Raw genomic sequence first — 27,662 nt, 5'->3', positions numbered from 1 at the left:
GAGCCATCAGTTGGCTCCAGCACCTCTTGGGTGAGCACGATCATGCGGGTGTCCGGTGCTGCTGGGGGACAGGGACCCCCACTCCGTGCTCCGAGGCACGGGCACAGCCCCCAGGAGGGATCGGTGACGGTGACGGTGAGGAAGGAACATGACTGCAACCACACCCCCAACGCAAAATTGTTAATTTATTATTATTAGGAGGCAAAAAAATTATACAGTTACAAGAATCATTTCCCAACAGAGGTCAGATATGAGCCAAAATATCTCTTAAAAAAAAAAAAAGGAGGGGGTGGGGGGTGACAACACTTTACAATTCATTAAATTAAAAAGAAAAAAAAGGAAACCTCTCTTTGTGCAATTCTGCAAAAATGAGAACAGAAGAGAAACCCCCAGCCTCAGCGCCCCGGAGCCGAGCAGGGGACGGGGCAGCGACAGCAGCCCCACAGCCCCCTGCCCACCGCCACCCTCTCCCCGAGCCCCACGCTGGGGACAGGCAGCTGCGTCCCCGCCGTGCCCCTGACCCGACCCCACCACGCACCCACCCTCCCGATGCCACCGTGTCCTCCACAGCCCAACTAAGTCCTCCGCCAAAACTGGCCCCAAATAAACCTGGCCAGGCCCCCAGGCTGCGCCTGCAGAGACCCAGCAACTCATCACACAGCGCAGATGGGCAAAGCCTCCCTGACCCCTCCCCGCCTCTTTCCTCTCGCCCTCTGCCCACCTGTGGACAAGGACCCAACCGTGTCCCCCCACAGCCCCACTGCCCCCGTGTCCCCCCCAGCCAGGGCAGCAGAGCAGGTGGCTGGTGTGGGGAGCAGGGGATGGGGCACAGGGGACAGGGAGCAGGGGATGGGGCACAGGGGACAGGGAGCAGGGGATGGGGCACAGGGCATGGGAAGCAGGGGACGGGGCACAGGGGACGGGGAGCAGGGGATGGGGCGCAGGGGATGGGGCACAGGGGACAGGGAGCAGGGGACGGGGAGCAGGGGATGGGGCGCAGGGGATGGGGAGCAGGGGATGGGGCACAGGGGATGGGGCACAGGGGACAGGGAGCAGGGGATGGGGCGCAGGGGATGGGGAGCAGGGGATGGGGCACAGGGGATGGGGCACAGGGGACAGGGAGCAGGGGATGGGGCGCAGGGGATGGGGCGCAGGGGACAGGGAGCAGGGGATGGGGCACAGGGGACAGGGAGCAGGGGACGGGGAGAAGGGGATGGAGCACAGGGGAGAGGGAGCAGGGGACAGGGAGCAGGGGACGGGGAGCAGCGGACGGGGAGCAGGGGATGGGGAGAAGGGGATGGGGCACAGGGGAGAGGGAGCAGGGGACAGGGAGCAGGGGACGGGGAGCAGCGGACGGGGAGCAGGGGATGGGGAGCAGGGGATGGGGCACAGGGGACACGGAGCAGGGGATGGGGTGCAGGGCATGTCCCAGAGCTCCCCTCTGGCAGTGCTGCAGGTGCCCAGGGGCTCTCATGGCCCCACACGTGTCTCCAAGTGCCTCCACGTGTCCTCCTCGGTGTCCCCACACGATGTCCTCGGCTGGGGCAGACCCAGCAGCCCCCAGCTGGGCGCAGGAGATGCCTTTTGGCACGTGGGGAGCCAGCGTGGCCACCCCGAGAGGCCACTTGGACTGAGCCACCTCTGGGGGCAGCTGGGGCAGGGAGGGGGCCCAAGCCAGTCCCTCGCTCCCCACGGGGGCTGCTGGCATCGCTGGGCCCCCCCCTGCACTGGCACCAGCCCCCGGATCGCTGCCCCAGCACCGCGGAGCAGCAGGACTGGGCAGCAGGGCAGGATCTGGCCCAGGTGGGACATGGGGCAGGGGGACGAGCGGCCCAGGGCAGCGAGACGGGGCTGGGGCAGCCGGAGGCGATGGGTGAGGAGGCTGATCGCAGTGGGTCGTGACTAATCCCTGTCCCCCAGGAGGAACAAGGACCCCGGGGGGGGTCCGCATCGCCTCTCCTCCAATCCCTGCCCATGGGGTCGAAGCCTGGGGAAGGGCACAGGGCACATTCCCGGCACTCCCGGGATGCTCCCTGCTGGAGGGGTCCAGCAGGGCACCCAGGGAAGGGCCGAGGGAGCCCCAGGAGACCTGCCCGCAGCCCCGTCCCCAAGGAGCTGCCTTCTGCCACCATCCTCGTCTTCCTCCCAGCGCTGACCCTCGGCCAGCCTCCGGGAGCCCGCAGCCTTCCTACCGCTCGCAGGGCCCGGTTTAGTAACAGCGCTACCGCTTAAATTAAAAAATTAAAATATATATACATATATATATACTGTATACACAGACAACAACAGAACAGTGCCAAAACGGGGGGAAGAGACAGAGAGAGGAGAGGGGAGGAGGGCAGAGTAGGACATTTTTCTTTACAATAAAAACAAGGGCTCCACCTCAATGCGAGCGGAGTTTGGGGTCCCCTAAAAATACCCATCTAGAGAGAGAGAGCTGGAGGGACAGAGCAGGGGAGAGAAGGGGCATGGGCTTGTACAATGGCATCTTCCCGATCCCAGGCGCTGTCCGCGGGATCTCAGCTTCTCCTAGACTTCGAGTGCTGGATAAGCCACTGTAGGGTGATGTCTGCGAAGGCAAGGGGACACTCAGAGCCTCTCCCTCCGGCTGTCACCTCCTCCTGTCCTTGGGCAAACAGCCTGGGCACGCTGCTGCCGCGGGCACGGGCTGCCCTCCCACCGCCGCACCCTGAGCCCCGCACCGGAGCCACCGGTACTCACCGATGTTGTCCTTTTCTTTGCAGGAGATGGAGTAGCAACAAATCTCACGGTCCTGGATGGCGGAGAGGTTCCTGCGGGAGAGGAGCGAGCTCTGGCTGCAGACCCCCGGCGACGGGAGACACCTCCGAGCAGCCTTTCGAAGGGTCCCTGTGGACCCCAACTCTGAGATGGGGACACTTTGCAGGGACAACATTGCCCCAGGCTCCCAGGGGCCTGCATGTGGGTTGGGTGAGGACACCAGCACACCGTGCCCACGACTGATGGCCACACGTGGTCTGCAGGGGCTACGTGATGGGACAGGAGGGACCTGTCCCTCTCCCCATGGAGAGCCGGGCCACAAAATCACCCAGCTTCACAGAATCACAGAATCACAGACTGGTTTGGGTTGGAAGGGACCTTAAAGATCATCTACTTCCAACCCCCTGCCACAGGCAGGGACACGTTCAGCAGGGGGTCGGAACTTCATCCAGTTCCCCCCGCTAAACCTCGCTGCACAGCCCTGCGGCGCAACGGGGCAGGGAGGGTTCGGCAGCGGCACCACAGGGCTGGCAGCATGCGAGCTGCGTCGGTGCCCACGGGCCAGGGGACATCTCCGAGGGGTGGCCAGGGGGGAGCAGAGTCAGTGCAGTGTCCCAGTGCCCTGTTTGCAGGGGAGGGGATCGCAGCCAGCAGCGTCGGGGTGGGCAGGAGGTGAGGAGGCCACGCGCTGGCACGGCAAAGGGTGGCAAAATACGGGAATGGTGTCACGCACCAGAGCAGGATCTGACCCCCGAGCACCCAGGGCAGAGCCGCGGGAGCGTGACGGGAGCAGCTCACACGGGAGCAGCTCCACCGCTGAGCACCGCGCCGGGCCCCGACGCCACCGTGTGGCACATGGCACCCGGCCCTGGCACTGCCGGCCACCGCTCCCAGCTCCTCCCTGTCTCCAGAGTCACCTCCACCGGCCGCTGCCTCGGGATGTCCCCAGCCACCGTCTCTGCCAGCCCACCCCAGGCACCGCAATGCCACCCTGGTACAGCGGGGTGACCGTGACAGTGGGGACATGGCAGGAACAGGGGGGTCACACCGTGTCACAGCCCCTCCATGGCCGCCCAGGCCACCGGCACTTACATCTTCTCGATAAGCTCCTTCTCATCCAAGGCACCGGGCAGGTCTCGCTTGTTCCCCAGGACTAGGACCTGCAGGGTGGGAGGGGACACCTGAAGCTCCTGGCCACCAGACCAGGCAGGACCCTGCTTCTGTCACCCAGAAGCAGACCCTGCTTGAGATGCAAGACAGCCAGGGTGTGCCTGGACAGAGAAAACTCCTTCAGCAGGCAATGAGAAGGCAGAGCACTTCAATTAACACCCTTAATTAGCCTGTTCACAGCATCTCCTCTGCACTCTCTAGTCCCAGTGAGAAGCTGGCCCCACAGCACGTCCCCCCTGAAGGGCACCAGCATCTGCCGTGCATTCTAGGATGTTCTCCCAGGAGCCTCTTGCTGACTTTGAGCAAAAAGTCAAGTGAAATGGCTGAAGCCGACGTTACCAGGAAGGAGCGAGATGCGGCCGCCGCGCAGGACCCGCTCTCCGCAGGCAGCCAGCCCAAAAAAGCAACGGCTGGTCACACCATCCACTGATCTCCCCTTATTTCAAGGCTCCACAAAGGCACCCTCAGACCACGCAAGGAAAATCATCACCCAGCAGGACTCATTCATCCCACACCATGCGACTGTCATCTGACAGGGACAGCGCTGGGGCTGCGGGTGCCTTCCCGGGGGGAGCCGGTACCGCAGCACCCCCCGGGTTAAATTTGGAGACTTGTGCTCAAAAAAAAGAGCCCTCAGAAGGGCTGCAAATGCAGCACGTTGTGTCGGGAGCTTAATTTAGTTGGCAGCGAACGTTTGGGATCTGTAGCACGGTTCGCAGGATGCTGATTGCAGATGCTCTGTGAGCACCCCACGTGCCCCCCGCGCCGCCGCCGCTCCGGCAAATGTCACAGCCCAGCGGCTGCTCTCCTAGGAGACGGAGACCTTAATGTCCACCATAAATAAGGTGCAAATTCATGTGAGAGGACAGATGTCACGTATCAGGGTGGGGGATTTGGTCTCTTCTAAAGCTCCCTTCCTTGCTGGTTGGTCTGGGCTAGAAAGCATCACTCTCCCAGCTCCCACAGGAGTGCAGCGGGGAAGGAGACCCCCGCCAAGGAGGGGATTCGGCCTCCCCGAATCTGCTCTGCGAGATGCAAGCCCCTCACTGCAAACCCCAGCAGCCACCGGCCTGGGGACTGTGGGTGGCTGAGGGGGACCTATCCAGGAACCAGCTCACCGGGATGCCCTGGAGCTGCGGCTTGTCGAGCAGGTTGTGCAGTTCATTCTTGGAGGCTTCTATCTTCTCCTGGTCAGCGGCGTCCACCATGTACCTGCAAGGCAAGGGACACCCCTGAGCGCAGGCCCTGAGGTCCCCGCGCCCCAGTGCTGTACTGAGGTTTGTGCCACCACCAAAGCTTGCTCGTGCAGCAGCCACGTCATCCCCATCGGCTCCCGGGCCAGTGCCTGGAGGTGGTGGATAATGGGATCCTCCCCCCAGGACCCGTGTTCCCAAGGCAGGTTGTGGGGCTGAGAGCCTCTCGTGTCTCCCAGAATCACAGAATCCCAGACTGGCTGGGGTTAGAAGGGGCCTCTGGAGATCATCAAGCCCCACCTCCTGCCAAAGCAGGGTCACCCAGAACACGTTGCACAGGGTCCCATCCAGGCAGGGTTTGAATATCTCCAGAGAAGGAGACTCCCCACCCTCCCTGGGCAGCCTGTGCCAGGGCTCTGGCACCCTCACAGGAAGGAAGTTTTTCCTCATATTCAGATGGAACTTCCCGTGTCTCAGTTTGTGCCCGTTGTCCCTTGTCCTGTCACTGGGCACCACTGAGAAGAGTCTGGCCCCATCCCCTTGACACCCACCCCTGAGGTATCTGTAAGCATTGATAAGATCCCCCTCAGTCTGCTCTTCTCCAGCTGAACAGCCCCAGCCCCCTCAGCCTCTCCTCGTAGCAGAGATGCTCCAGCCCTCTGACCATCTCCGTACCCTCCGCTGGACTCTCTCCAGTAGCTCTTGGTCTTTCTTGAACCAGGGGACCCAGAACTGGACCCAGTTACTCCAGGTGTGGCCTCAGCAGGGCAGTGCAGAGGGGAGGAGAACCTCCCTCGACCTGCTGCCCACACTCTTCCTCACGCACCCCAGGACACCATTGGCCTTCCTGGCCCCAAGGGCACATTGAAGTTCAACAAGGCCAAGTGCCAGGTCCTGCCCTTGGGGCACAACAACCCCCCGCACTGCTACAGGCTGGGGAAGAGTGGCTGGAAAGTGCCTGGTGGGAAAGGACCTGGGGGTGTTGGTCGATGGCAGCTGAATATGAGCCAGCAGCGTGCCCAGGTGGCCAAGAAGGCCACCAGCATCCTGGCTTGTATCAGCACTAGTGTGGTCAGCAGGACTAGGGCAGGGATCGTCCCCCTGGACTCAGCACTGGTGAGGCCGCACCTCGAATCCTGGGTGCAGTTTTGGGCCCCTCACTGCAAGAAAGACCTTGAGGTGCTGGAGCGAGTCCAGAGAAGGGCAACGAAGGTGGTGAAGGGTCTGGAGCACAAGTGTGATGAGGAGCGGCTGAGGGACCTGGGGGTGTTTAGCCTGGAGAAAAGGAGGCTGAGGGGAGACCTTCTCGCTCTCTACAACTGCCTGAAAGGAGGGTGTAGTGAGGTGGGGGTCGGTCTCTTCTCCCAGGCAAGTAGTGACAGGATGAGAGGAAACGGCCTCAAGTTGCACCAGGGCAGGTTCAGGTTGGACATTAGGAAAAATTTCTTCACAGAAAGGGTTATTGGGCATTGGAAGGGGCTGCCCAGGGAGGTGGTGGAGTCACCATCCCTGGAGGTGTTTAAGAGAAGACTGGATGTGGCACTTAGTGCCATGGTCTAGTTGACCCAGTGGTGCTGGGGCAAAGGTTGGACTCAATGATCCCAGAGGTCTCTTCCAACCTGGTCGATTCTGTGATTCTGTGATTGTTGACTCATGGTGAACTTGGTGTCCACCAGAACTCCCAGGTCCTTCTCCGCAGAGCTGCTTCCCAGCAGGTCACCCCCAGCCTGTACTGGTGCATGGGGTTATTCCTCCCTGGGTGCAGGACCCTACACTTGCCTTTGTTGAACTTCATGAGGTTCCTCTCTGCCCAGCTCTCCAGCCTGTCCAGGTCTCGCTGAATGGCAGCACGGCCTGCTGGTGTGTCAGCCACTCCTCCCAGTTTGGTGCCATCAGCAAACTTGCTGAGGGTACACTCTGTCCCTTCATCAAAGTCGTTGATAAATAAGTTAAACAGGACTGGACCCAGTACTGACCTTGGGGAACACCACTAGCTACAGGCCTCCAACTAGACTTTGTGCCACTGAAGGGCAGTGGGGGACCTCCCTGTCCCCATCCCTGCAGGGGCCCACCCCGTTGACAGCAGGGACATGGTGGGTGAGCGGAGCCCAGGCACTGCCCAGGCAGAAGAAGCTGCAAAACAAACGTTGTCCCCAAGGGCCTCAAGGGAAGCTCATCTGCACCTGGCAGCTCCTTATGGAGACACCCAGAATAGTGGACAATAAGTGCAGAAGACAAGAGAAGCTGATGATGGAGAACAGGAGGAGACGTCAGCTTGAGATCCTGGCAGGGGGAAGGACCTGCTTGTCTTCTCTACAGGGGCAATCTTGGGCACGGGGCACAGAGCAAAGGGCACAGGAGGCCAGCAGTCAGCAACGCTTGCTCTGAGCAGATGGGGGAGATTTAGGGAAGGATTTAGCTCTTACGGGTGGACACTCGTTCTGCAAAGGACACAAGTGAAGCCAAAACTGGGGAGAGAAACTGATCAAAGCAGCCTTTATTTTAAAGACCAAGAAGCTGGGAGAGAAGTGAGGAACACCATCAAGCTTCATCAGGCCTTGTGGGGTTTATTAAAAATAGGAAAAGAGCCTTTAGCTCCTGAAGCACTCAACACAGGAAAACGTGTACGGCTGTACTGAGGGACAAACCCCACCCAGGCACCGCCACGAGCCTTCGGCACGCCGGACGGGACGGGAGGGCTGAAGGCAAGAGAAAAGGGACGTGACGCAGATGGAGGTCATCTTCATTTCTGGAGGGTCTGACCTACAAGGAACGGCTGAGGGAGCCGGGGTTGTTTAGCCTGGAGAAGAGGAGGCTCAGAGGTGACCTTATTGCAGTCTACAACTACCTGAAGGGAGGTTGCAGTGAAGTGGGAGTCGGCCTCTTCTCCTGGGCAACCAGCGATAGGACAAGAGGACACAGCCTCAAGCTTCGCCAGGGGAGGGTCAGGTTGGACATTAGGAAGAATTTCTTTACAGAAAGGGTTATTAGACATTGGAAGGGGCTGCCCAGGGAGGTGGTGGAGTCACCATCTCTGGAGGTGTTTAAGAAAAGACTGGACATGGCACTTAGTGCCCTGGTCTAGTTGACAGGGTGGTGTCAGGGCAATGGTTGGACTCGATGATCCCAGAGGTCTCTTCCAACCTGGTTGATTCTGTGATTCTGTGATTCTGTGAGGTGAGGAAGGCAGAGCAGAGTGTGACCTGCATGGCCACAGGTCCTTTCGTTTCCTCTCAATCAAATGGGCCACTTTGGAAAAATAATGAAATGATGGAAGGAGGCAGTAAAAGGAGTGAAAAAAAAAAGGGATTTTGTCATTTCCAGCAAAGCTCACTATAATAAAAAGCGTCAAGGACATGTCCCAACAAGGTGACAATCAGCAAGGGCAGGACCAGTCACTGCTGTCCCAACAAGCAGGACAAGCGGTCGCTCACTCCTCCTCACCTGCCAGACCTACAGCTGGGAACGGCAGGACAGAAACCCTGTCCTGAAACCCAGACACTGCAACATCTCAGGGCATTGTCCATTGGTGAAGATCACATAAATCTGATTTTCTAATTGGGTTTAAGAAACACCAATGTGGTCTTCTAGGGTAAACTCCTGTCCTGAGGAGCAGGCAGCCTGCTTCCCAGGAGCATCTCGCCAGGCTCATCCCCAGCCTGGATTCCCCGGCAGTGCGCTTAACTGCAACATTTGCAAACAGGGGACGTGGGGACACTCAGAGAGTTGCTGAGTCAGCAGCGGGTGTTGCAGGGAGACTCCTTCTCTCAGCACAAGATTCATAGAACCACAGAATCATTTTGATTGGAAAGGACCTTTAAGATCAATGAGTCCAGCTGTTAACCCAGCACTGCCAAGGCCACCACTGACCCATGTCCCTCAGCACCACATCTACACAGCTTTTAAATCCCCCCAGGGATGGGGACTCCACCACTGCCCTGGGCAGCCTGTGCCAGTGCTTGACAACCCTTTCAGGGAAGAAATTGTCCCTGATCTCCAATCTAAACCTCCCCTGGCACAATTTGAGGTCGTTTCCTCTCGTCCTATCACTTGTTACCTGGAAGAAGAGACCGACCCCACCTTGCTACACCCTCCTTTCAGGCAGTTGTAGAGAGCGAGAAGGTCTCCCCTCAGCCTCCTTTTCTCCAGGCTAAACACCCCCAGGTCCCTCAGCCGCTCCTCATCACACTTGTGCTCCAGACCCTTCACCAGCTCCGTTGCCCTTCTCTGGACTCGCTCCAGCACCTCGAGGTCTTTCTTGCAGTGAGGGGCCCAAAACTGCACCCAGGATTCGAGGTGCGGCCTCACCAGTGCTGAGTCCAGGGGGACGATCCCTGCCCTAGTCCTGCTGGCCACACTAGTGCTGATACAAGCCAGGATGCTGGTGGCCTCCTTGGCCACCTGGGCATACTGCTGGCTCATATTCAGCTGGTCATCGACCAACACCCCCAGGTCCTTTTCCGCCGGTCAGCTTTCCAGCCACTCTTCCCCAAGCTCATCCAGCAGCACATGTAACACCATGATCTGGAAACATGCTGCTGGTGGCCACCCTTAAAAGGTCTTAGCCACACCGATGGCCTTTGCTCAGCCCCTGCGATGAACAGGCAGCGCAGGGAAAGCACAGGAGCCAGGAAGCGCAAGATCCGAGGAACAGAGCCAGGCTGAGTGACGCTGGAAGGGAAGGGTCTGCCAGGGCTGGCGGGGACCTGGCTGCCCTGTGCTCAAAGCCCCGGGGGCACCAGCCCCAGGGGGAAGCACCTCAACTCCCAACACAGGCTTCCAGCTCTGGCAGCGAAGGCACCGAAGCTCCCCTGGCTCAGCCCTGCCCAGCACCCTTGGGTGGGGCGATGGGACCGTGCCCCACCCGCTGCTGGGGCTCAGCATCGGCGCGTGGGTGATGGGGCTCATGGCTCCCAGGGATACTCACACGATGGCACTCACTCCGCGGCAGTACCGCTCCCACATGCTGCGGAACCGCGGCTGGCCACCGATGTCCCAGAGCTGTGACAGGGAGAAGGCGGCGTTACCCCACCGTCCGGCCCGTTACCCCACTGTCCTGCCTGTTACCCCACCGTCCTGCCCGTTACCCCACTGTCCTGCCTGTTACCCCACTGTCCTGCCCGTTACCCCACTGTCCTGCCCGTTACCCCACCGTCCTGCCCATGACCCTTCCCCATGCAGCCACCTGGCCAGAACACCCAGCATGCACCAAACCCACCCCCATCCCCTCCTCTTTGTCTCAAACCTAACGAGGAGGCTCCTGACTCAATAAAGAAAGGAGACATGTGGGAAGGGCAGCTGGAGGGTGTTGAACACCCCTTGCGATGTGCCTCTGCTGGCACGGAGGGACGCCCTGGCCCAAGCTGGGGTCTTCTCCCCACGCCCACCGCCCCTCCTGGCCTTTCACTGATGCATTCGACATTTCAAAACACCCAGCACGCTCTCGGAAACGTTTCTGCAGCAGGCAGAGATCCTCAATCAGCTTTTCAAGCCCGTCCCACCGTTATTTCCCAGTCCAATCTGGGGCCCTTGAAAGACCCAGAAAGGGTAGAAACCTCCTCTCCCTTTGCTCTCAAGACAGAGACCACCACTGCAAGTCATGACCTGTTTTATCCAGCACTCCCACCCTCAGCAATGTGACCACATCCACGAGTCCCCACCAGCAAGCCAGAGGTATAAGAAAACGTCCAGCTCTGCAGTCCAGACTGGCTCTTACTGCAGAGGTCTGGATCTCCTACATCCCTTCCCACCATCTCCTCTGGTGGGTACCTGCAGAAACCTAACAGGGCAGATCTTCCCAACTGCATCTGGAGCTGCTGGCATCTTTCAACAACCTTCAGTAGAAGTCCCACCAGTCTCCCTTCGCCCTACCTTTCATCCCAAGAGTCCACACCAGTGATAACGTCTGCACCTTACCTTTATGGTAACGTTCCCCTTGGTGATCTTCCTCATGTTAAAGCCCACCGTCGGGATCATGTCTTCATTGAACTGTCCTGACTGCAAGGAACAAGGTGAAACAGCGTTAGGAGGCACAGAAACCCCCACCAGCCTGCCACGAGCAGGGCAGCGAGGCTGACAGTCTGCCTAGAGATAACCCCAAACGCTCTGCCAGCCCTCCTCCTGGTCCACACCAGAAGCAAAATTAAGAGTCAAGGAGACAAAAAGCCTGCAGGAGGGAAATGCTGCTGCTGCGTGGGGTGCTCGGGGTGCCCCAGTGAAGCCCCCAGCCCCAGACACGCAACCATCTCAGTGGCTCACCCAACCCAACCCTTCTAGGTGAGATTCCCAAGCCCTTTGTGGGAGGAAGCAGAGACCTTCACCCGCTGCAGTGACCTCATGTCAGCCGTGCCGGGTCCAAACCTCTCCCACAAAACCCACCGGCAGCCCCGCAAGGACCCGGGGTGCAGGCAGATGGCCGGGCTTCCCGCCCAGGGGAGCCACCTCTGGCACCGTCTCCTTTTCGGCCACGAGTCCTGGGGGCTCTGGCACATTTCCTGCTTCGGATCAGCCCAAACCAGACTGACTTCTGCTTTCCCACAGGGCTGCCTCCTGCCTGCACGGGGCCCCCAGCCCCAGCACCCTGCCCATGCACAAGAGCCGGGTGCTCACGCTGGGTGACGTGAGGGGACACAAAGGGTCCCCTGTCCCCAGGAGCCACCACCACCTGTCCTCCAGGAGTGCGGCTCCGAGCCACATCAGGCAGGAGAAGCACGAAACCGCTGCAGATCTGCAGCATCCCAGCGCCACTGTGAAACGAGGTTGGTCTTGTCGGAGCGGTGAGCAGGAACAGTCCCTCTGCCACCACGGGGAGATGCCACTTCGCCAGCCCACCTGCCCGGCGCCGCACCAGAGGGACTGGATGATGCTGGTCTGTTAAAGCCCACCCCAGCTTCCAGTTTGCTCCTCAAATCCCAATGCCACAACATGGTCCTGGGCTGAGCAGCTGTCCTGGTTTGGCCTAAACCAGGCCGATTTTCCTTTCAGTGATTTTTACTTTCAGCTAAGTCTCCTCTAAGTAACTGCACTTTCTGAAACTAACTGCATGTTTTGCAGACAGTGTCTGCTTCCAGGACTGATAACGCTGGAAGTCTGTAGTTATCGCTGAGGCACCGGTAGGGATGTTATGCAGAAAGGCTCTTGCTGTACTTAGTCTTAGAGAAACCAAGGTCACTGCTGAATTCCTCACTGCTTACGAGTGAAGAGCCAAAGGGGGGTCGCAGCTGCAGGGGGGAGCAGACAGGGCAGGTGACCAAAAATTGACCAACGAGGGTATTCCATCCCATACACGTCATTCTCGGTATAAAGCAGGGGGATCACGAGGGTCTCGCTCTTTCTGCTATGGCCGGTGTCCAAGGAGGACTCCATCTGTTTTCCTGCTGCCCCCGATCCCGATCTGTGCATCCCTGAATCCAGCTCTCGACCGTCGCTAGGCCCAGCCTGGGCCTTCCCGGAGCCTGCCCTGCAGTGCCAGTGGTGACGTTGCCGACATCGGGGGAGCTCGATCTTGGTTTTGTATATATATTTGTATATATTTGATTATTTCTATTATTATTATTATACTCTTTTCCATTATTATAGTTTATTAAAACTGTTTTAACTTTTCCAACCCGTAAGTCTCTCTCCCTTTTCCCTTTCCCTTTCCCTTTGGGGGGAAGGGGGGGGATAACAGAGAGCATCTGCCACAGGTTTAATAGCCGGCCCAGCTTTAAACCGTGACAGCAGCACAGGGGGATGCTTCGGGCAGCCACAGCAGCATCCCTGGGGCAGGAGCTGCCACAGCCCTTCACCCTCTGCCTCTTGCAGCCTCCTGAGCAGGACTCAAACCAGGTTGATCTTCCTTGCTTTTTAAACACATCCTTGAGAAGGCCCCGCTGCGGGATGCTGGGGAAGCCGACGGGGAAGAAGGTTTGATAACCAGGATAAGATGGCGCTGGGGCTTTTGGCCATCAGTGCCAGAAACCTGCAGGAACCACGAACCGCAGCTGAACTCATCCCAGCAGCTCTTTACTGGCTTAAAATCTCAGTTTCTGTAGGACTTTTCTGGGTTTTCTTTCAGCTAACACAAACCTCAAAAAGGGAAGGCAATTTTATGCCATTTTCTGATAAGCAGAATTTTGTGCCTGGCTGAGCCAACGGCTCCTCCAGACTCACCCCCAGGGTTTTCCTGACCTCCTCCAACGGTTATGCAACATGCGCCGCTTCCCTTTTTCATTTCCCTTTGGCGTCCATCAGCAAAGCCCGGCAGCCGAGGGGTCTCTGAGCCACAGTGCACCCAGAAACCATGCCAGGGACTGGTGGGGAAGGGTGCGGGGGGAGAGGAGGGGAAGCAGACAGGAATCCCTCTACCACCTGCCGACATGGAGGATGTCTCCTGAAGACTGAGGTTCCACACACAATTTGCCTTTACGGACCAGGTTTTAAGGAATTATCAAGCTTTGATCGGAAGACGTGCAGAGCAATTTTTGAAGAGCTCTCGGAAGCTGCAGGCACCTGCATTGGGGATCCCAGATCAAATCTGCTGGCTGTGCGAAAGTGACCTGAGACACGGTTCATGTGTGATGGTAGCTCTTCTTCCAGGAAGGGATGGGCTGCAGGAGCCAGGAGCCACCTCTGCTTTTCCCCACGACAGATGGGAGCAAGAACTTCCCCATGAGCAATCACGGCCTTGCTCCCTGCCACAAATTGAAGGTGTTGGTCGATAGCCGGCTGAATATGAGCCAGCAGTGTGCCCAGGTGGCCAAGAAGGCCACCAGCATCCTGGCTTGTATCAGCACTAGGGTGGCCAGCAGGACTAGGGCAGGGATCATCCCCCTGGACTCGGCACTGGTGAGGCCGCACCTCGAATCCTGGGTGCAGTTTTGGGCCCCTCACGACAGGAAAGACCTCGAGGTGCTGGAGCGAGTCCAGAGAAGGGCAACGGAGCTGGTGAAGGGTCTGGAGCACAAGTGTGATGAGGAGCGGCTGAGGGACCTGGGGGTGTTTAGCCTGGAGAAAAGGAGGCTGAGGGGAGACCTTCTCACTCTCTACAACTGCCTGAAAGGAGGGTGTAGTGAGGTGGGGTCGGTCTCTTCTCCCAGGCAACAAGCGATAGGACGAGAGGAAACGGCCTCAAGTTGTGCCAGGGGAGGTTTAGATTGGAGATCAGGGACAATTTCTTCCCCAAAGGGTTGTCAAGCACTGGAACAGGCTGCCCAGGGCAGTGGTGGAGTCCCCATCCCTGGGGGTTTAAAAGCCGTGTAGATGTGGTGCTGAGGGACATGGGTCAGTGGTGGCCTTGGCAGTGCTGGGTTAACGGTTGGACTCGATGATCTTAAAGGTCCTTTCCAACCAAAACGATTCTATGATTCTATAAATCCTTCCCCCACCACGGCACCTGCCTCCAGGCTGCCCACGGCCAAGAGGCCAACACAAAACCACTCGTGCTGCCCAAAAAAGGCCGGGCTTGGAATGCAACATGTTGTGGTCCAGGATGGCTTGCACATGGTCCCTGTTGTCCTGGCACCCGCGGCAGCGGCTGCAATGTGCTGCAACATGCTCAGCTCCTTCTGCATCAGCTGCTCTCTGAAAGCAACTTTCAACAGTGGAAACACGATGTCCTCTCCCCACTCTCCAGCTGTCCTACATGCTGACGCCTCCAGCACATCTTCAGCTACCTGCAAGGTCCAGCCATCGCATCTCCGCTGCCAGGGATCGAGGAGACCAGCCCAGCTGCAGGCATGCAAAAGCTTCACTGGACACATCTTTCCCCCAAATTTTGGTTACACAATGGGCACAGCATCCGTGCTGACCCCAGGGATCACGCCCGGCCGCACCGATCACTTGGGAATGGGATTCCTCTGGGAGGCACAAAAATCCTCACAGGCAACATGGATTTTGTGGCTACAACGGGAGGATCAGGTCTTTGTGGGCTCTAGTTCACCGCTGGTTTTGCCAGGGTCCCCTCGCACCCTGACCAAACCACCCTGCCTCAGTGCCCTGGCTGGAAGATAAATGACCTTTCTGCCCAGCCCCACCACTTTGCAGCTGGGTTACTGGGAGAGGAGGCCAGGATCCAGCTTTTGCGGGGGCGAGCGGTGCCCTCAGCTCACTCTGAGCCCCATCCCCTGCCACACGCACGTGGACACCACGTCACCTGCCACTTCAGCCATCGTCCCCTGCTCGGCCAGCACCCAGGACCTCAGCTTGCTGGCACACGCAAAGAAACAACCTCAGCCTCCACCAGCTCTGTTGAGCAGCCTGCAGAGCCAAGGTGGCCAGCCCCTGCTCCTCACCATGGCCAGGCACCTGTCACTGTGTCCTAGCACAGGATGACACCACTTTGATGCGACCTACTCTCAATAAATCGCTGCTGGCCGTTTTGCAGCCCCACATCCCCAGGTGCTCACAAAAAAGCCATGCCGTGGGGACTGGAGATGGCAGCACTGAAAGCCCAGCCCCTGGTCATCTAAAGTCATGTCTCCACCAGAACATGGTCCTCCGTGGGACAGAGGCAAATGCCCAAAGCAGCTTTGGTTGGGTGCTTCCCACCAGCGCCTGGACCACCCCCAAAACCACCCAGCCCCGTGCTCCTGCAGGCACCTCCTGCTGCGTGGCACAGCGCCGAGTCCCCGCCGAACCCTGTCCAAGCTCCAACCCGGAGAGAAACGCCGGGGGTTTCATTGCTCACCCGCCCCCTCCCCACACAGTCTCCCCGACCGGCTTCGTGCACAGCGCAGGGCGGGAGCGCCCGGCAGCCGGGAGCTTCTCTTGCAAAGCCACCGCTCTTCCAGGAGCTCTTCTCTGACACAGTCATAAAAGCCCAGCCCCGCTGCACGGGCTCGCTCCAGCCCTCCAGCACGTCTCACGTCACCAAGCCGAGCCGTGACAGCCCCACAGACGGACACATGACTCTGAGCACCCCATTTGGATGGGGAAAAGCCAAATTCAAGCCAAGTCTTTACGTTTCCCTTCAACAGCAGGACTTACTGTTCCTTGGGGCTCTGAGCATCGCAGGGCACCTACGGCACGGAGCCCCGTGTCCCCCTGCAGAAGGCACTGGAGGGGATAGGGCTGTCCCCGAGCGCAGCACAGCCCTCCCAGGGAACCCAGAGACCTGGGAAGCGGGGCTGCCATCCAGAGCCGGGTGGGACAGGGCCACCGCAGGGCTAGCAGCAAGGAGGAAAGAGCCACATGGGTCTGACAATGAGACAACCCCAACTATTGCCCCAAATCCTCAGCGTGCTTTGGTTTCAAAACCTCTGTGCAGAGGGATCGCGCTGAAGGGACTGGTGTCGGCCAGCCCCACCACCACAGGCAGGCCAGCAGCCCGAGCTGGGCAAGCACGGTGCTTCAGGACAGGGATGGGCACCCCAGTCCCCCTCCACCCCAAAGCAGATGGTCACACCACAACCACATAGATCACAGAACTGTTGTGGTTGGAAAGGACCTTTAAGATCATCAAGTCCAACCGTTAACCCAGCACTGCCAAGGCCACCACTAACCCATGGCCCTCAGCACATCTACACGGCTTTTAAATCCCTCCAGGGATGGGGACTCCACCACTGCCCTGGGCAGCCTGTTCCAGTGCTTGACAGCCCCTTCAGGGAAGAAATTGTTCCTGATCTCCAATCTAAACCTCCCCTGGCACAACTTGAGGTCCTTTCCTCTCATCCTATATACATGGTCCAGCTCTGCAGCACCCCTCAGCTTGGAAATCCAACATCGCAGGCTTTCCAGCATGGTGGAAAACCCACAGGCTCCTCCTGGCCGTGCTCCTGGTGATGCGACCGCAGCTGAAACAGGCTGTGCTGCCCTCCCTGTCCCCACGGGCCCTATCTCTGGGGCACTCGGTATCTCAAGAGCAAAAATGGGATCCAGGGACAAGCCTGGCCACACGCCAGCTGACCCTGGAGCCCAGGTGATGCCAGCGTGACCGACACTGCCAGTAAACCCACAGGAGCCAGGCAAGACGATGCTCTCCAGGATGGATTCATCCCACTCCCTGCAATGCAGCTAATGGCTTTTTTTTTTTCTTTAAGAGCATCGTATCACTAAAGCTCAGTTTCTTTCATAAAAACGAGGCTTCTCAGATGAAAGAGAAAATCCTTGGGCTGCTTTTGCTTCTTCAGCACTGCACCACAGCTTGAAACACCCCGGACGGCAGCGCTGAGGCTGCGCTGACCTAATACCCTGTTTGAGGCAGAGACATGCAGACACATATGAGATGCTCCCAGCAGCTCCCCAGGGACATGCAGCACAGCTCAACTCCGAGGTGGAAAAGGCATCTCTGCACAAGTTTAGTTTAGTTTAGTTTAGTTTAGTTTAGTTTCGTCTGGAGAAAAGGAGGCTGAGGGGAGACCTTCTCGCTCTCTACAACTGCCTGAAAGGAGGGTGTAGCGAGATGGGGGTCGGTCTCTTCTCCCAGGTAACAAGCGATGGGATGAGGGGAAACAGCCTCAAGTCGCACCAGGGGAGGTTTAGATTGGAGATCAGGGACAATTTCTTCCCCAAAAGGGTTGTCAAGCACTGGAACAGGCTGCCCAGGGCAGTGCTGGAGTCCCCATCTCTGGAGGGATTTAAAAGCCGTGTAGATGTGGTGCTGAGGGACATGGGTTAGTGGTGGCCTTGGCAGTGCTGGGTTAACGGTTGGACTCGATAATCTTAAAGGTCCTTTCCAACAGAAACGATTCTATGATTCTATGAAGAGCTGCAGTGATGTCTGCTCCCACCTCCACCCAGACAGACCCCACAACTGCCCAGAAATTTATTAGCAGTTGCTCTCATTCAGGATGTGTCTGTAATGAGGCAGCATCTGGACAAAGGGACAGAGGTGGTGGTCACACGAAGCGCTGGTCGCTCTAAAGTGACTGCTTGCTGCTGACCCAGGCTTTGGGGTGCTGGATGTGCACAGCACCCACCAGCATCAGCACTACTTGATGGCAGCACAGAGTCTATTATAGAAACTCTGGTGAAAAGCAAAAGCCTCTGGAGCCAACCAAGGCACTGAGAAGGTCCCCTCCTGCGAGCCTGGAGAACAATGTGGGACAGGACCAAAGCAGAGCCGCTCTGCACTGCGCATCCCAAGGCAACCCTGCTATGTGGGGGCAGCAGGCAACGCCTTCGGAGGACTCCAGATCCTTCAGGACCAGGTGAAGGTCACAGCTCAGCAGCTCTGCCCTTAGCATTGCCCTCTTGAAGGAAACAGAAGCGGCCTCTCTGCTATTCAGTGCACGTCTCCAAACACAATGGACCCACATGAGCTGGCTACATGGCACATGCCCCCTTGGTTTTGGCTACTCAGCCTGACAGATGGCCCCAGTAACAGAACCTTGAAGACATGGCGTTTAATCCGTCCCCAACCCATAATGTCTCCATGCCCCTGCTCTGTCACTGCCAGCATTCATCTGCCTCCTCCCCATGCTCCAACTCAACCCACACAAACTCAGAGCTGGAGCAGCTTGGCCCAACTCTTGTTTCTGAGGTTGCTTGGTCTCCCTTGGTTTTCTACTGAACTACAAATGCTCAGGTTGTCCCCTCTTCAATCATTGCTCTGGCTTCTTGGAGACCTCCAGCCATTGCCCTGCTCTCAGTTGCAACTTCTCCCTTCCCATCCCTTTCTCCCCCAAGCACAGCGTCCCAAACCAGCCGTAATGCACCAGCCAAGGCAGGGGCAGCCAGTAGCAGGGCTGGGGGTGCTTGCACCTTGCAGGACACTTGCAGTCCCTGAGGGCACAGCACTACTGGTAGCTGTGCCACAGGTCCGCAGCCCGGCCAGGACACAGGTGGCACCTTGGGAAGACAAAGCCTTGTATTCTTCTTCCTGAGCTGGGTTTAATCAAGGGGAAGCTGCAGGGAATCTCCTCGATGAGCCTGGCAGAGGTAATTATTAAGTTCTGTGACAAAAAACTCATCTGCACACACACAAAAGGAGCACAGATAGGCAAGAACAGGTAGACAAACCAAAAAAAACCCTGGTCCACCTACTCCCAGGGCAGAAGAGCCAGAGCAGGTTCCTCTACCCACGGACACAAAGGCAGGTGGGGAACCCAAAAATATGGCAGGGGAGAAGCACCTGGGCATTGCACAAGACTTCTTCTGGGATGTCTGTGGGAACAAACATGGGAAAACAGAGGGATAAGGGGATAGAAAGGGTCAACTGGTTGCTGGTCAGTGTGTTTGTCTGGCCGTGCCCTGTGCTCAACCAGCGCAGTCTGTCCCGTCTTCTTACCAAACTGCATTTTGAACCATTCCCCTGGGTAAGGGCCTCTACCTTCTGCGTGCACGTCTGGTTTGGGGGTTGACCTGCTGGAAAGCAGCTCTGCGGAGAAGGACCTGGGAGTTCTGGTGGACACCAAGTTCCCCATGAGCCAACAATGTGCCCTTGGGGCCAGGAAGGCCAATGGTGTCCTGGGGTGTGTGAGGAAGAGTGTGGGCAGCAGGTCCAGGGAGGTTCTCCTCTCCCTTTCCACTGCCCTGGTGAGGCCACACCTGGAGTAACTGGGTCCAGTTCTGGGTCCCCTGGTTCAAGAAAGACCAAGAACTACTTGGAGAGAGTCCAGTGGAGGGGTACGGAGATGGTCAGAGGGCTGGAGCATCTCTCTTATGAGGAGAGGCTGAGGGAGCTGGGGCTGTTCAGCTGGAGAAGAGCAGACTGAGGGGGATCTTATCAATGCTTACAAATACCTCAGGGGTGGGTGTCAAGGGGATGGGGCCAGACTCTTCTCAGTGGTGCCCAGTGACAGGACAAGGGACAATGGGCACAAACTGAAACACAGGAAAATCCATCTGAACATAAGAAGGACACGGAGCTGTTGGAACGAGTCCAGAGGAGGCCACAAAGATGCTCAGAGGGCTGGAGCACCTCTGCTCTGGAGACAGGCTGACAGAGCTGGAGCTGTTCAGCCTGGAGAAGAAAAGGCTCTGGGGAGACCTTCTAGCACCTTCCAGTACCTGAAGGGGCTACAGGAAACCTGGAGAGAGACTTTTTACAAGGGCAAGTAGTGACAGGACGAGGGGGAACGGTTTTAAACTGAAAGAGGGGAGATTGAGATGAGATATTAGGGAGAAATTCTTTGCTGTGAGGGTGGTGAGACCCTGGCCCAGGTTGCCCAGAGAAGCTGTGGCTACCCCCTCCCTGGCAGTGTTCAAGGCCAGGTTGGAACTAGATGATATTTAAGGTCCCTTCCAATCCAAACCATTCTATGATTCTATAAGATGAGGAAAAACTTCTTTACTGTGAGGGTGCCAGAGCCCTGGCACAGGCTGCCCAGGGAGGGTGGGGAGTCTCCTCTGGAGATATTCAAACCCCGCCTGGATGCGACCCTGTGCAACGTGCTCTGGGTGACCCTGCTTGGGCAGGGGGTTGGACTGGATGATCTTCACAGGTCCCTTCCAGCCCCAACCATTCTGTGATTCTGTGTGTTTGGGGCTCTGGGCACCAGCAACTGGTCTCCAAACCAAGGTTCACAGGCCACTTGCCCCTGGTGCAGCAACTGGAGCGAATGCAGGTGAGCATGGAGCAACCACTGAGCAGGTGGAGTGGGCACAGAGCCAGAGGGTGGGCATCCCCAGAGGCAAGACCATGCGAGAAGTTGGCAGCTGGAGGGACCAGGAGGTCCAGGACAACTGCCAGAGCAACCATGGGGTCTGAGGGTCAACTGAGAGATCTCTGTGTGTGTTATGGCTGGGGAACACCATGGCCATGGTGGGCAGAGCTAGTGACCATCAGTAAAACTGAATTTAAGTGAAACCCTGATTTTCTCCAAGGCTGTAGAGATGAGACCAAAGTAAGTATTTAAGCAGTGCCCATAGAAACCAACTCTTCCACCTGCTGAAGCTGCTGCTTCTGAGAAGTAGAGTTAACTACGAGAGAAAATCTGCATAATGGCTATAATTAAAAAGTAGGCGTAACGAAGCCCAGAGCCAGACCAATGTTGATACATGCTCCACTTTTAGAGGAAATGAAGACTGCGTTTGCTTTTTCCATTAAAAACAAAAAAAACAGAACATGAAAAATGGAGAACCAAGAGTGGGTGCAGGCTGTGGAAACAGAGGAGAAAGCTGGGGAGGAGGACAAACTTCTCATTAGGCTGTAGCTGGTGGACTTTTGCTACCAGGCCAGAGAAAATACAAGAGGTTGCTCCTTGGCCATCCAGCCATGGCCCCGAGCCTGCACAGCCATCGGCTTCCAATGCACGTGTTGTTCATTCCTCTAAGGCAGCGAGCACCCACCACCAGATCCATCAGGCACAGGCACCAAGCTTTGAGTTCATACCTGGCCCAACTCTGCCCATTCCCACCAGGCCCTCGGGCACCAGCTCCTCCCTCAGACCTCTGCAAAGCACACGAGGACAGCGAGTCCCACCACATCTTCTCAAGCACACCTGGCTTCACTGCAGGGGTAAAGGCTGATCACTGAAGAGTTAATGAAGTGGTAATAGGACAAAGGGGAACGGTTTTAAACTGAAAGAGGAGAGATTTAGATGAGATATGAGGAAGAAATTCTTTGCTGTGAGGGTGGTGAGACACTGGCCCAGGTTGCCCAGAGAAGCTGTGGCTGCCCCCTCCCTGGCAGTGTTCAAGGCCAGGTTGGATGAGGCTTGGAGCAACCTGGTCTAGTGGAAGGTGTCCCTGCCCGTGGCAGGGGGTTGGAACTAGATGATCTTTAAGGTCCCTTCCAACACAAACCATTCTATGATTCTATGATACATCCATACGGGACCTTCTCAGGTGAGGGGCACCAGAGCAGAGCCAGCAGTTGCTATAAGGACCAGGAAGAGAAATAAAGCCTCTGCTGAGCTCACCACTGCTTGGTAGTTCTTGGTTCTTCAAAGCTGGATCAACCTCCAAGGCTGCCCTGCTTTGAAAGACCAGAGATCTCCAACCCAGGCTGCTTGAGTCTCACGCTACCCTTTAACTTCGCAATCTTACTGATGTTTACATTCTTCTGGGGCTGCCTTTTAACTTTGCACTCTTTAATTAAAAGAAAAAAAATAATTACAACACTCCTTAATTAGCAGGTCTTTGCTACGTCCGGACCCCGGGTTATGCTGAGGGAGGATTCAAGGACTACGCTGAGGTTTTTCAGGGTGCGCCAGTGCTCTCGCCCGGCAGACGGCACCCACGCGCGGGTGGGCAGACGCTTCCACACCCAGCTTAACCCCAGCACCTGCACACACCTGCGCCCAGGAAAGCCCGGCCTGGGGCATGGCAGTCCCAGAACCCATCACGGTGTGATGCCACTGTGCACCAGCCCCGGGATGGGACAGTCGCTCTTCTCAGCTGTGCCAGCAACAGCCCTGGCAATGAGACTCCAGTGAGCATCCAGGGACAAGTGGCCTCTGACCCCCGGTTTGGAGACTAGCTGCTGGTGCCCAGACCCCCAGACACACACGTGCACGCAGAAGATCACCCTCACCAGAAGATCATGACCCTCACCCAGGGAAACAGTTAGAAATGCCATTTGGTAAGAAGACGGGACAGACCGCGCTGGCCGAGCACAGGGCACGGCCAGACGTACCGACCAGCAGCCTGCTGACACGCAGCGGACCCTTTTTATTCCCTTATCCCTCTATTTTCCCATGTTTGTTCCCACAAACGTCCCAGAAGTCTTGTGCAATGCCAAGGTGCTTCTCCCCTGCTGCACTTTGGGTTCCCCATCACGCCTCCGAGCCGGGGCAGGAAGGGCTCACAGACACACCACGACGGTGGGGGGTTTTTTGAGGCAGCCTGAGCATGGCACAGAGCATCCCACCAGGCTCGGTCCCTCTCCCGGCATCCCCAGAGCCCCTCGCAGTGCACAGCAGATCCCGCAAACACTCGTCCCGAGCTGGGCAGCAATGCAGCCACGGCTCTTCTGGCAAAACCAGGAGCACAGGCAAGACCCCGCTGCCCCCAGGACATGGGGACAACGCTTGGAGCAAGGCAAGTGGCTTTACCCACGTGGGCTGCACGGAGCACCTCTGGATTGAACGGCACGGCAGCAAGCTGGGGGCTGGTGCCGCGGATGCTGGGCTGGGTCCATCCACCCGTGGTGTGTACATCCAGCTGTGGGCCAGATCCTGGAGCACCCAAGGGGGCCCGCTCATGGCTCTGCAACGTGCTGCTCTTCAGGGCAAGCAGATGGGCTTGGTCGGGGTTTCTTGCCAAGCGGAAGGGAGGTGGTGCCACTGCCCACCTCGATGACCCTGGTCAAGCCCTTAAGACCTGCTTATGTTTCTGCTCTGGACAATGGGGCTCACACTCAGGTATCACTTGCCTGTATTGGGACCAGTGTCCATATTGGGACCAGTACTGCTTAATATCTTCATCAATGACATAGACAGCGGACTGAGTGCACCCTCAGAAATTTTGCCGACGACGCCAAGCTGAGCAGTGCAGTTGACATGCCTGAGGGACAGGATGCCATCCAGAAGGACCTGGACAAGCTCGAGAAGTGGGCCCGTGTGAACCTCATGAGGTTCAACAAGGCCAAGTGCAAGGTCCTCCCACAGTATCAATACAGTCTGGGGGATGAAGGGATTGAGAGCAGCCCTGTGGGGAAGGACTGGGGATACTGGTGCATGAAAAGCTCACCATGAGCCAGCAATGTGCGCTCGCAGCCCAGAAAGCCAACCGTATCCTGGGCTGCATCCCCAGCAGCATGGCCAGCAGGGCGAGGGAGGGGATTCTGCCCCTCTGCTCCGCTCTCGTGAGACCCCCCCTGCAGGGCTGCGTCCAGCTCTGGGGCCCCAACACAAGAAGGACATGGAGCTGTTGGAGCGAGTCCAGAGGAAGCCACGAAGATGCTCAGAGGGCTGGAGCACCTCTGCTCTGGAGACAGGCTGAGAGAGTTGGGGCTGTTCAGTCTGGAGAAGAGAAGGCTCCAGGGAGACCTTCTAGCACCTTCCAGTACCTGAAGGAGCTACAGGAAAGCTGGAGAGGGGCTTTTTACAAGGCCATAGTGTGACAGGACGAGGGGTGACGGTTTTAAACTGAAAGAGGGGAGATTGAGATGAGATCTTAGGAAGAAATTCTTTGCTGTGAGGGTGGTGAGACACTGGCCCAGGCTGCCCAGAGAAGCTGTGGCTGCCCCCTCCCTGGCAGTGTTCAAGGCCAGGTTGGATGGGGCTTGGAGCAACCTGGTCTGGTGGAAGGTGTCCCTGCCCATGGCAGGGGGTTGGAACTGGATGGGCTTTAAGGTCCCTTCCAACCCAAACCAGTCTGTGATTCTATGATACGATTCTATGATTTCCAGTCCTGTGCAGGCAAAACAGCCCAGCAGGTTTGGGATTAAAGCTCCATCACCCTTTAAAGTTTCTCTGGTTATTTAAAAAGATGCTAAATTACTTTTCCATTTTTAATGCAGCCTGGGTTGCTACTAACAGGCCAGCAGCATATGGCAGGTCTAGAGCAGGACTAGCCCACATGTGGCACCACCGCATCCCACCCTGACATGGGACTGCAAAAAATGGGCCATTAAACATGCAAATGGCAGGGACAAAGTCACCCCAAAAAAGGATCGGTGCTCATGGTCACTGTCCCAGAGCCACAGAGCCCCTTGTCCCCCGAGGCTGGCGTGGGTCTGCTGGGAGAACCAGTACGAGATCTAAGCACCGAGTGGTGACTGCCAGCAAAACAGCTCAAAGAGCAGGAGCACCATCGTCTCCAGGGTGAAAAGCATTTTGGGGTGTTCTCCCTCTCCACTTCAGGAAGCAGGTTTTTGTCCCTGCAGCCCCTGGCACCAAGGGAAACCCTCGCGGGGAGCAGAGCTGCAGGGCAACGCAGCCTCCAAATCAGCTGCAAAATCACCTTGGACAGCCCAGCAGCTTCCAGTGCCCCGAGCGAGCAGAAATAACTCGCTTTGCTTCGGAGCCAAGGCACCGAGTGAAGCAACGCGCAGGGACGAGACGGGCCACAGGGAAACCGGGACAGCCGGAGGATCCGCATCCGCCTCCCTCCACGAACCCCCTCCCGGGGAGTGACAGCCCAAACCTGCCCCTTCGGGATCCCACCTCGCAGCGTCGCGGCTGGGAGAGGGTGAGAACGACCCAAAAAGCAAGAGGGGAGGCTCCACCGAGCATCTCCGGGAGTGGAACCACACCCTGGGCTGCGGGATCCAGCTCAAGCTCCACCGCCGGACCCAGGGACCCCGCGGACGAGGCAGCGCAGCCGGGGAGAGGCCGGGCCTGAAGGTGCAGCACCCCGGCACCCACAAATGCCGCTGCCGGTGGGTGCTGGCCAAGGAAGGAATGGAGGTCGCATGGCAAATAACCTCCTACAGCGGCCACTGAGCAAAAAACCCTCGTGGCACCGAGCCGAGCAGGGTCGTCCCGAGGCCCCACCTGCGCAGCGGCAGGGCCCGGCGATGACAAAGCGCCTGCTGCGACGGGGACGAGGGGCAGGAGCTTCCCCGGCACCCGGGGCCGAGGCACCCACAATCCTGGGCGGCAGCAGCCACCCAGGGGGACCGGCCCCTGCCCCAAAACCAGCACCCGAGACCCGGCCGGGAAGGGCAGGCGGGTGCCGGGATCCTGCCCGGGGCCTGCTCGGGCTGCGGCCCCCGAGCTGCCGCGCTCGGCACCGGGGATGCGGGAGCAAACGCCGGGGTTTGCCTGGGCCCTCCCGGTGCTGCCGGGCCTGCACCCCGCACCCCACAGCCTGCACCGACACCCCGCACCCCACAGCCTTCATCGACACCCCGCACCCTGCACCCCGCACCCCCCCCTCCCCAAATGCATTTCCGGGCTGGGGTGCGACAGGGCGGAGCAATTCTGGGGAGAACCGGGGCTGTGCAAGGCAGGGGTGCAACGAGGAGGGGTGCAAGATGGGTGCGGGGGGGGGTGCGTTGAGGGGGGTGCAAGACTCGGGAGCAGCGAGGTGGGGCGCAATACGGGTGCAACGGGGGCGCCCGGAGCAGGGGGGCGCCTCAGGGGGTGGGGGCACAGTGCAGCCCCCCCGCAGCGGCACCGCTGGCCCCGGGGGTGCCCGGGGGGGGCGGGGGAGGGGCAGGCGGCTCACCGCGATCACGTTCACGAAGGTGGTCTTGCCCGAGTATTGCAGCCCCACCAGGGTCAGCTCCATCTCCTCCTTCCAGAACAGCGCCCGGAACCAGTCCAGCAGCTTGTTAAAGAGCGCCAGCATGGTGCCGGGGCGCGCCGCGCGAGCGGGGCCGAGCCGAGCCGAGCGGGGCCGATAGAGACCGAGCCGAGCCGGGCCGAGCGGGGCCGAGCCGGGCCGCACCGAACCGATCGAGGCCGAGCCGGGGCGGGCCGAGCGGGGCCGGGCAGAGCCAAGCGGGGCCGATCGAGGCCGGGCCGAGCCGAGCGGGGCCAGCCGGGGCGGGGCCGAGCGGGGCCGAGCGGAGCCGAGCGGGGCCGATCGAGGCCGAGCCGCCGCCGCCGCCCCGGTATTGTCCGCGCGCCCCGCTGCCGCACCGCCGCGCGCCGCCCCGCGCGCGCCGGGTGGGGCCCGCGCGCCGCCCGCCGCCACTGCCGCCCCCTGCCGGATGGGAGGATCCGCCGCGCTAGGCACGGTGCCTCCGGTACGGCCCGGCCCGGCCCGGCCTGACACCCAGCACCACGGACACCCCGCACCCCCACACCCCGCACCCTCACACCCACCACCCCGCACCCCCACACCCCCACACTCTGCACCCCGACACCCCGGACACCCTGCACGCCCCGCACCCCCACACCCAGCACCCCCCCCTCATGCTGACACCCAGCACCCCTACACACCCTGCACTCAGCACCCCTGCACCTTGCACCCCCAGCACCCCTGCACTGATCACCACCTACACCCCAGGACTTTTGCAACCTCAGCACCACTGCACCCTGGACCTCTGCACCATGCACCCCTGGACCCCTGTGCCTTGCAACTCCCCCACCCAGCACCCCCAACACCCCCTGCACCCCCAGTACCCCAGCAGCCTGCACCCAAACCATCCCCACACCCTGCACCCCAGCACTCCAGCACCTCTGCACCCAGCACCCCCTACACGCTGCATCCCCAATACCCCTGCCCCCAGCTCCCCTGTGCATCCTGCCCCCAGCACCGCCCCTGCACCCGGCAGCCCTCGCACCTTCCCGAGTCTTGCGCCTTCTGCGCCCAGCAGCCCCCACACCCTTGTCACCCCTTTCGCACCCGGTGACCCCTGCACCAGCCAGCATGTCTGGCACCCTGCACTGTCTGGCACATATCCGGCACCCTGGGACAAAGCCTCTGCAGCAGCCGGCACATGCCGCCCCCCAACCACGCCAGCTGGGCAGACAATCCTGTACCCTTATGTCTCCCCTCCCCTGGACCCCAGCTCCCCCATGCACCCGGGGGTCCCACAGGGCTCCCCAGCACCCGCAGCAGGGCTGGGCCAGCCCGTGAGGGTGCTCCCCTGCCCTCCAGCCCTGCTGCACCCCATGTCACGGTCCCCCTGTTAGCACCTGCCTGAGATACCTCTGCGGCAGGAGAAAAAGCACCTGGCCAAGGACCGAGGCAGCTTGGGTGGTGCAGCAGGAGCCCCCCCTCTGCCACGGGTGCCCCTTCCTCGGGGCTGGTGAAAGTGGCCATGCAGAAGTGCTAGATGCTCCCGAAGGACGATGTGGCAGC

The 27,662-nt window shown here is 59.0% G+C and overlaps 1 protein-coding gene across 1 annotated transcript; it reads right to left on the bottom strand.

Annotated features, from left to right (window-relative positions):
* Nucleotides 1–1,288: 1,288 nt before the first annotated feature.
* On the bottom strand, nt 1,289–26,362 carry ARL8A (ADP ribosylation factor like GTPase 8A). The gene is made up of 7 exons (XM_068419417.1): nt 26,079–26,362; nt 11,019–11,099; nt 10,030–10,103; nt 5,028–5,121; nt 3,832–3,899; nt 2,722–2,792; nt 1,289–2,569 (listed from the first exon to the last, which is right to left on the bottom strand). Exons 1-7 carry the CDS (start codon nt 26,199–26,201, stop codon nt 2,520–2,522), a joined length of 561 nt encoding a protein of 186 aa, XP_068275518.1. The 5' UTR covers nt 26,202–26,362; the 3' UTR covers nt 1,289–2,519.
* Nucleotides 26,363–27,662: the final 1,300 nt, after the last annotated feature.

Source organism: Nyctibius grandis, chromosome 27, assembly GCF_013368605.1.
Source record: "Nyctibius grandis isolate bNycGra1 chromosome 27, bNycGra1.pri, whole genome shotgun sequence".
Taxonomy (NCBI): domain Eukaryota; kingdom Metazoa; phylum Chordata; class Aves; order Nyctibiiformes; family Nyctibiidae; genus Nyctibius; species Nyctibius grandis.
Note: the sequence above shows the minus strand (reverse complement) of the source record. Positions and strands in the feature narration are given on the sequence as shown.

Coding starts and splice junctions, on each gene's coding strand:
- ARL8A (XM_068419417.1), bottom strand. CDS start 26,201: ATGCTGGCGCTCTTTAACAAGCTGCTGGACTGGTTCCGGGCGCTGTTC. Junction 3,900..5,027: donor CGCAGCTCCAGGGCATCCCG/GTGAGCTGGTTC, acceptor CCCACCCTGCAG/GTCCTAGTCCTGGGGAACAA. Junction 2,570..2,721: donor CAAAGAAAAGGACAACATCG/GTGAGTACCGGT, acceptor TTGCCTTCGCAG/ACATCACCCTACAGTGGCTT.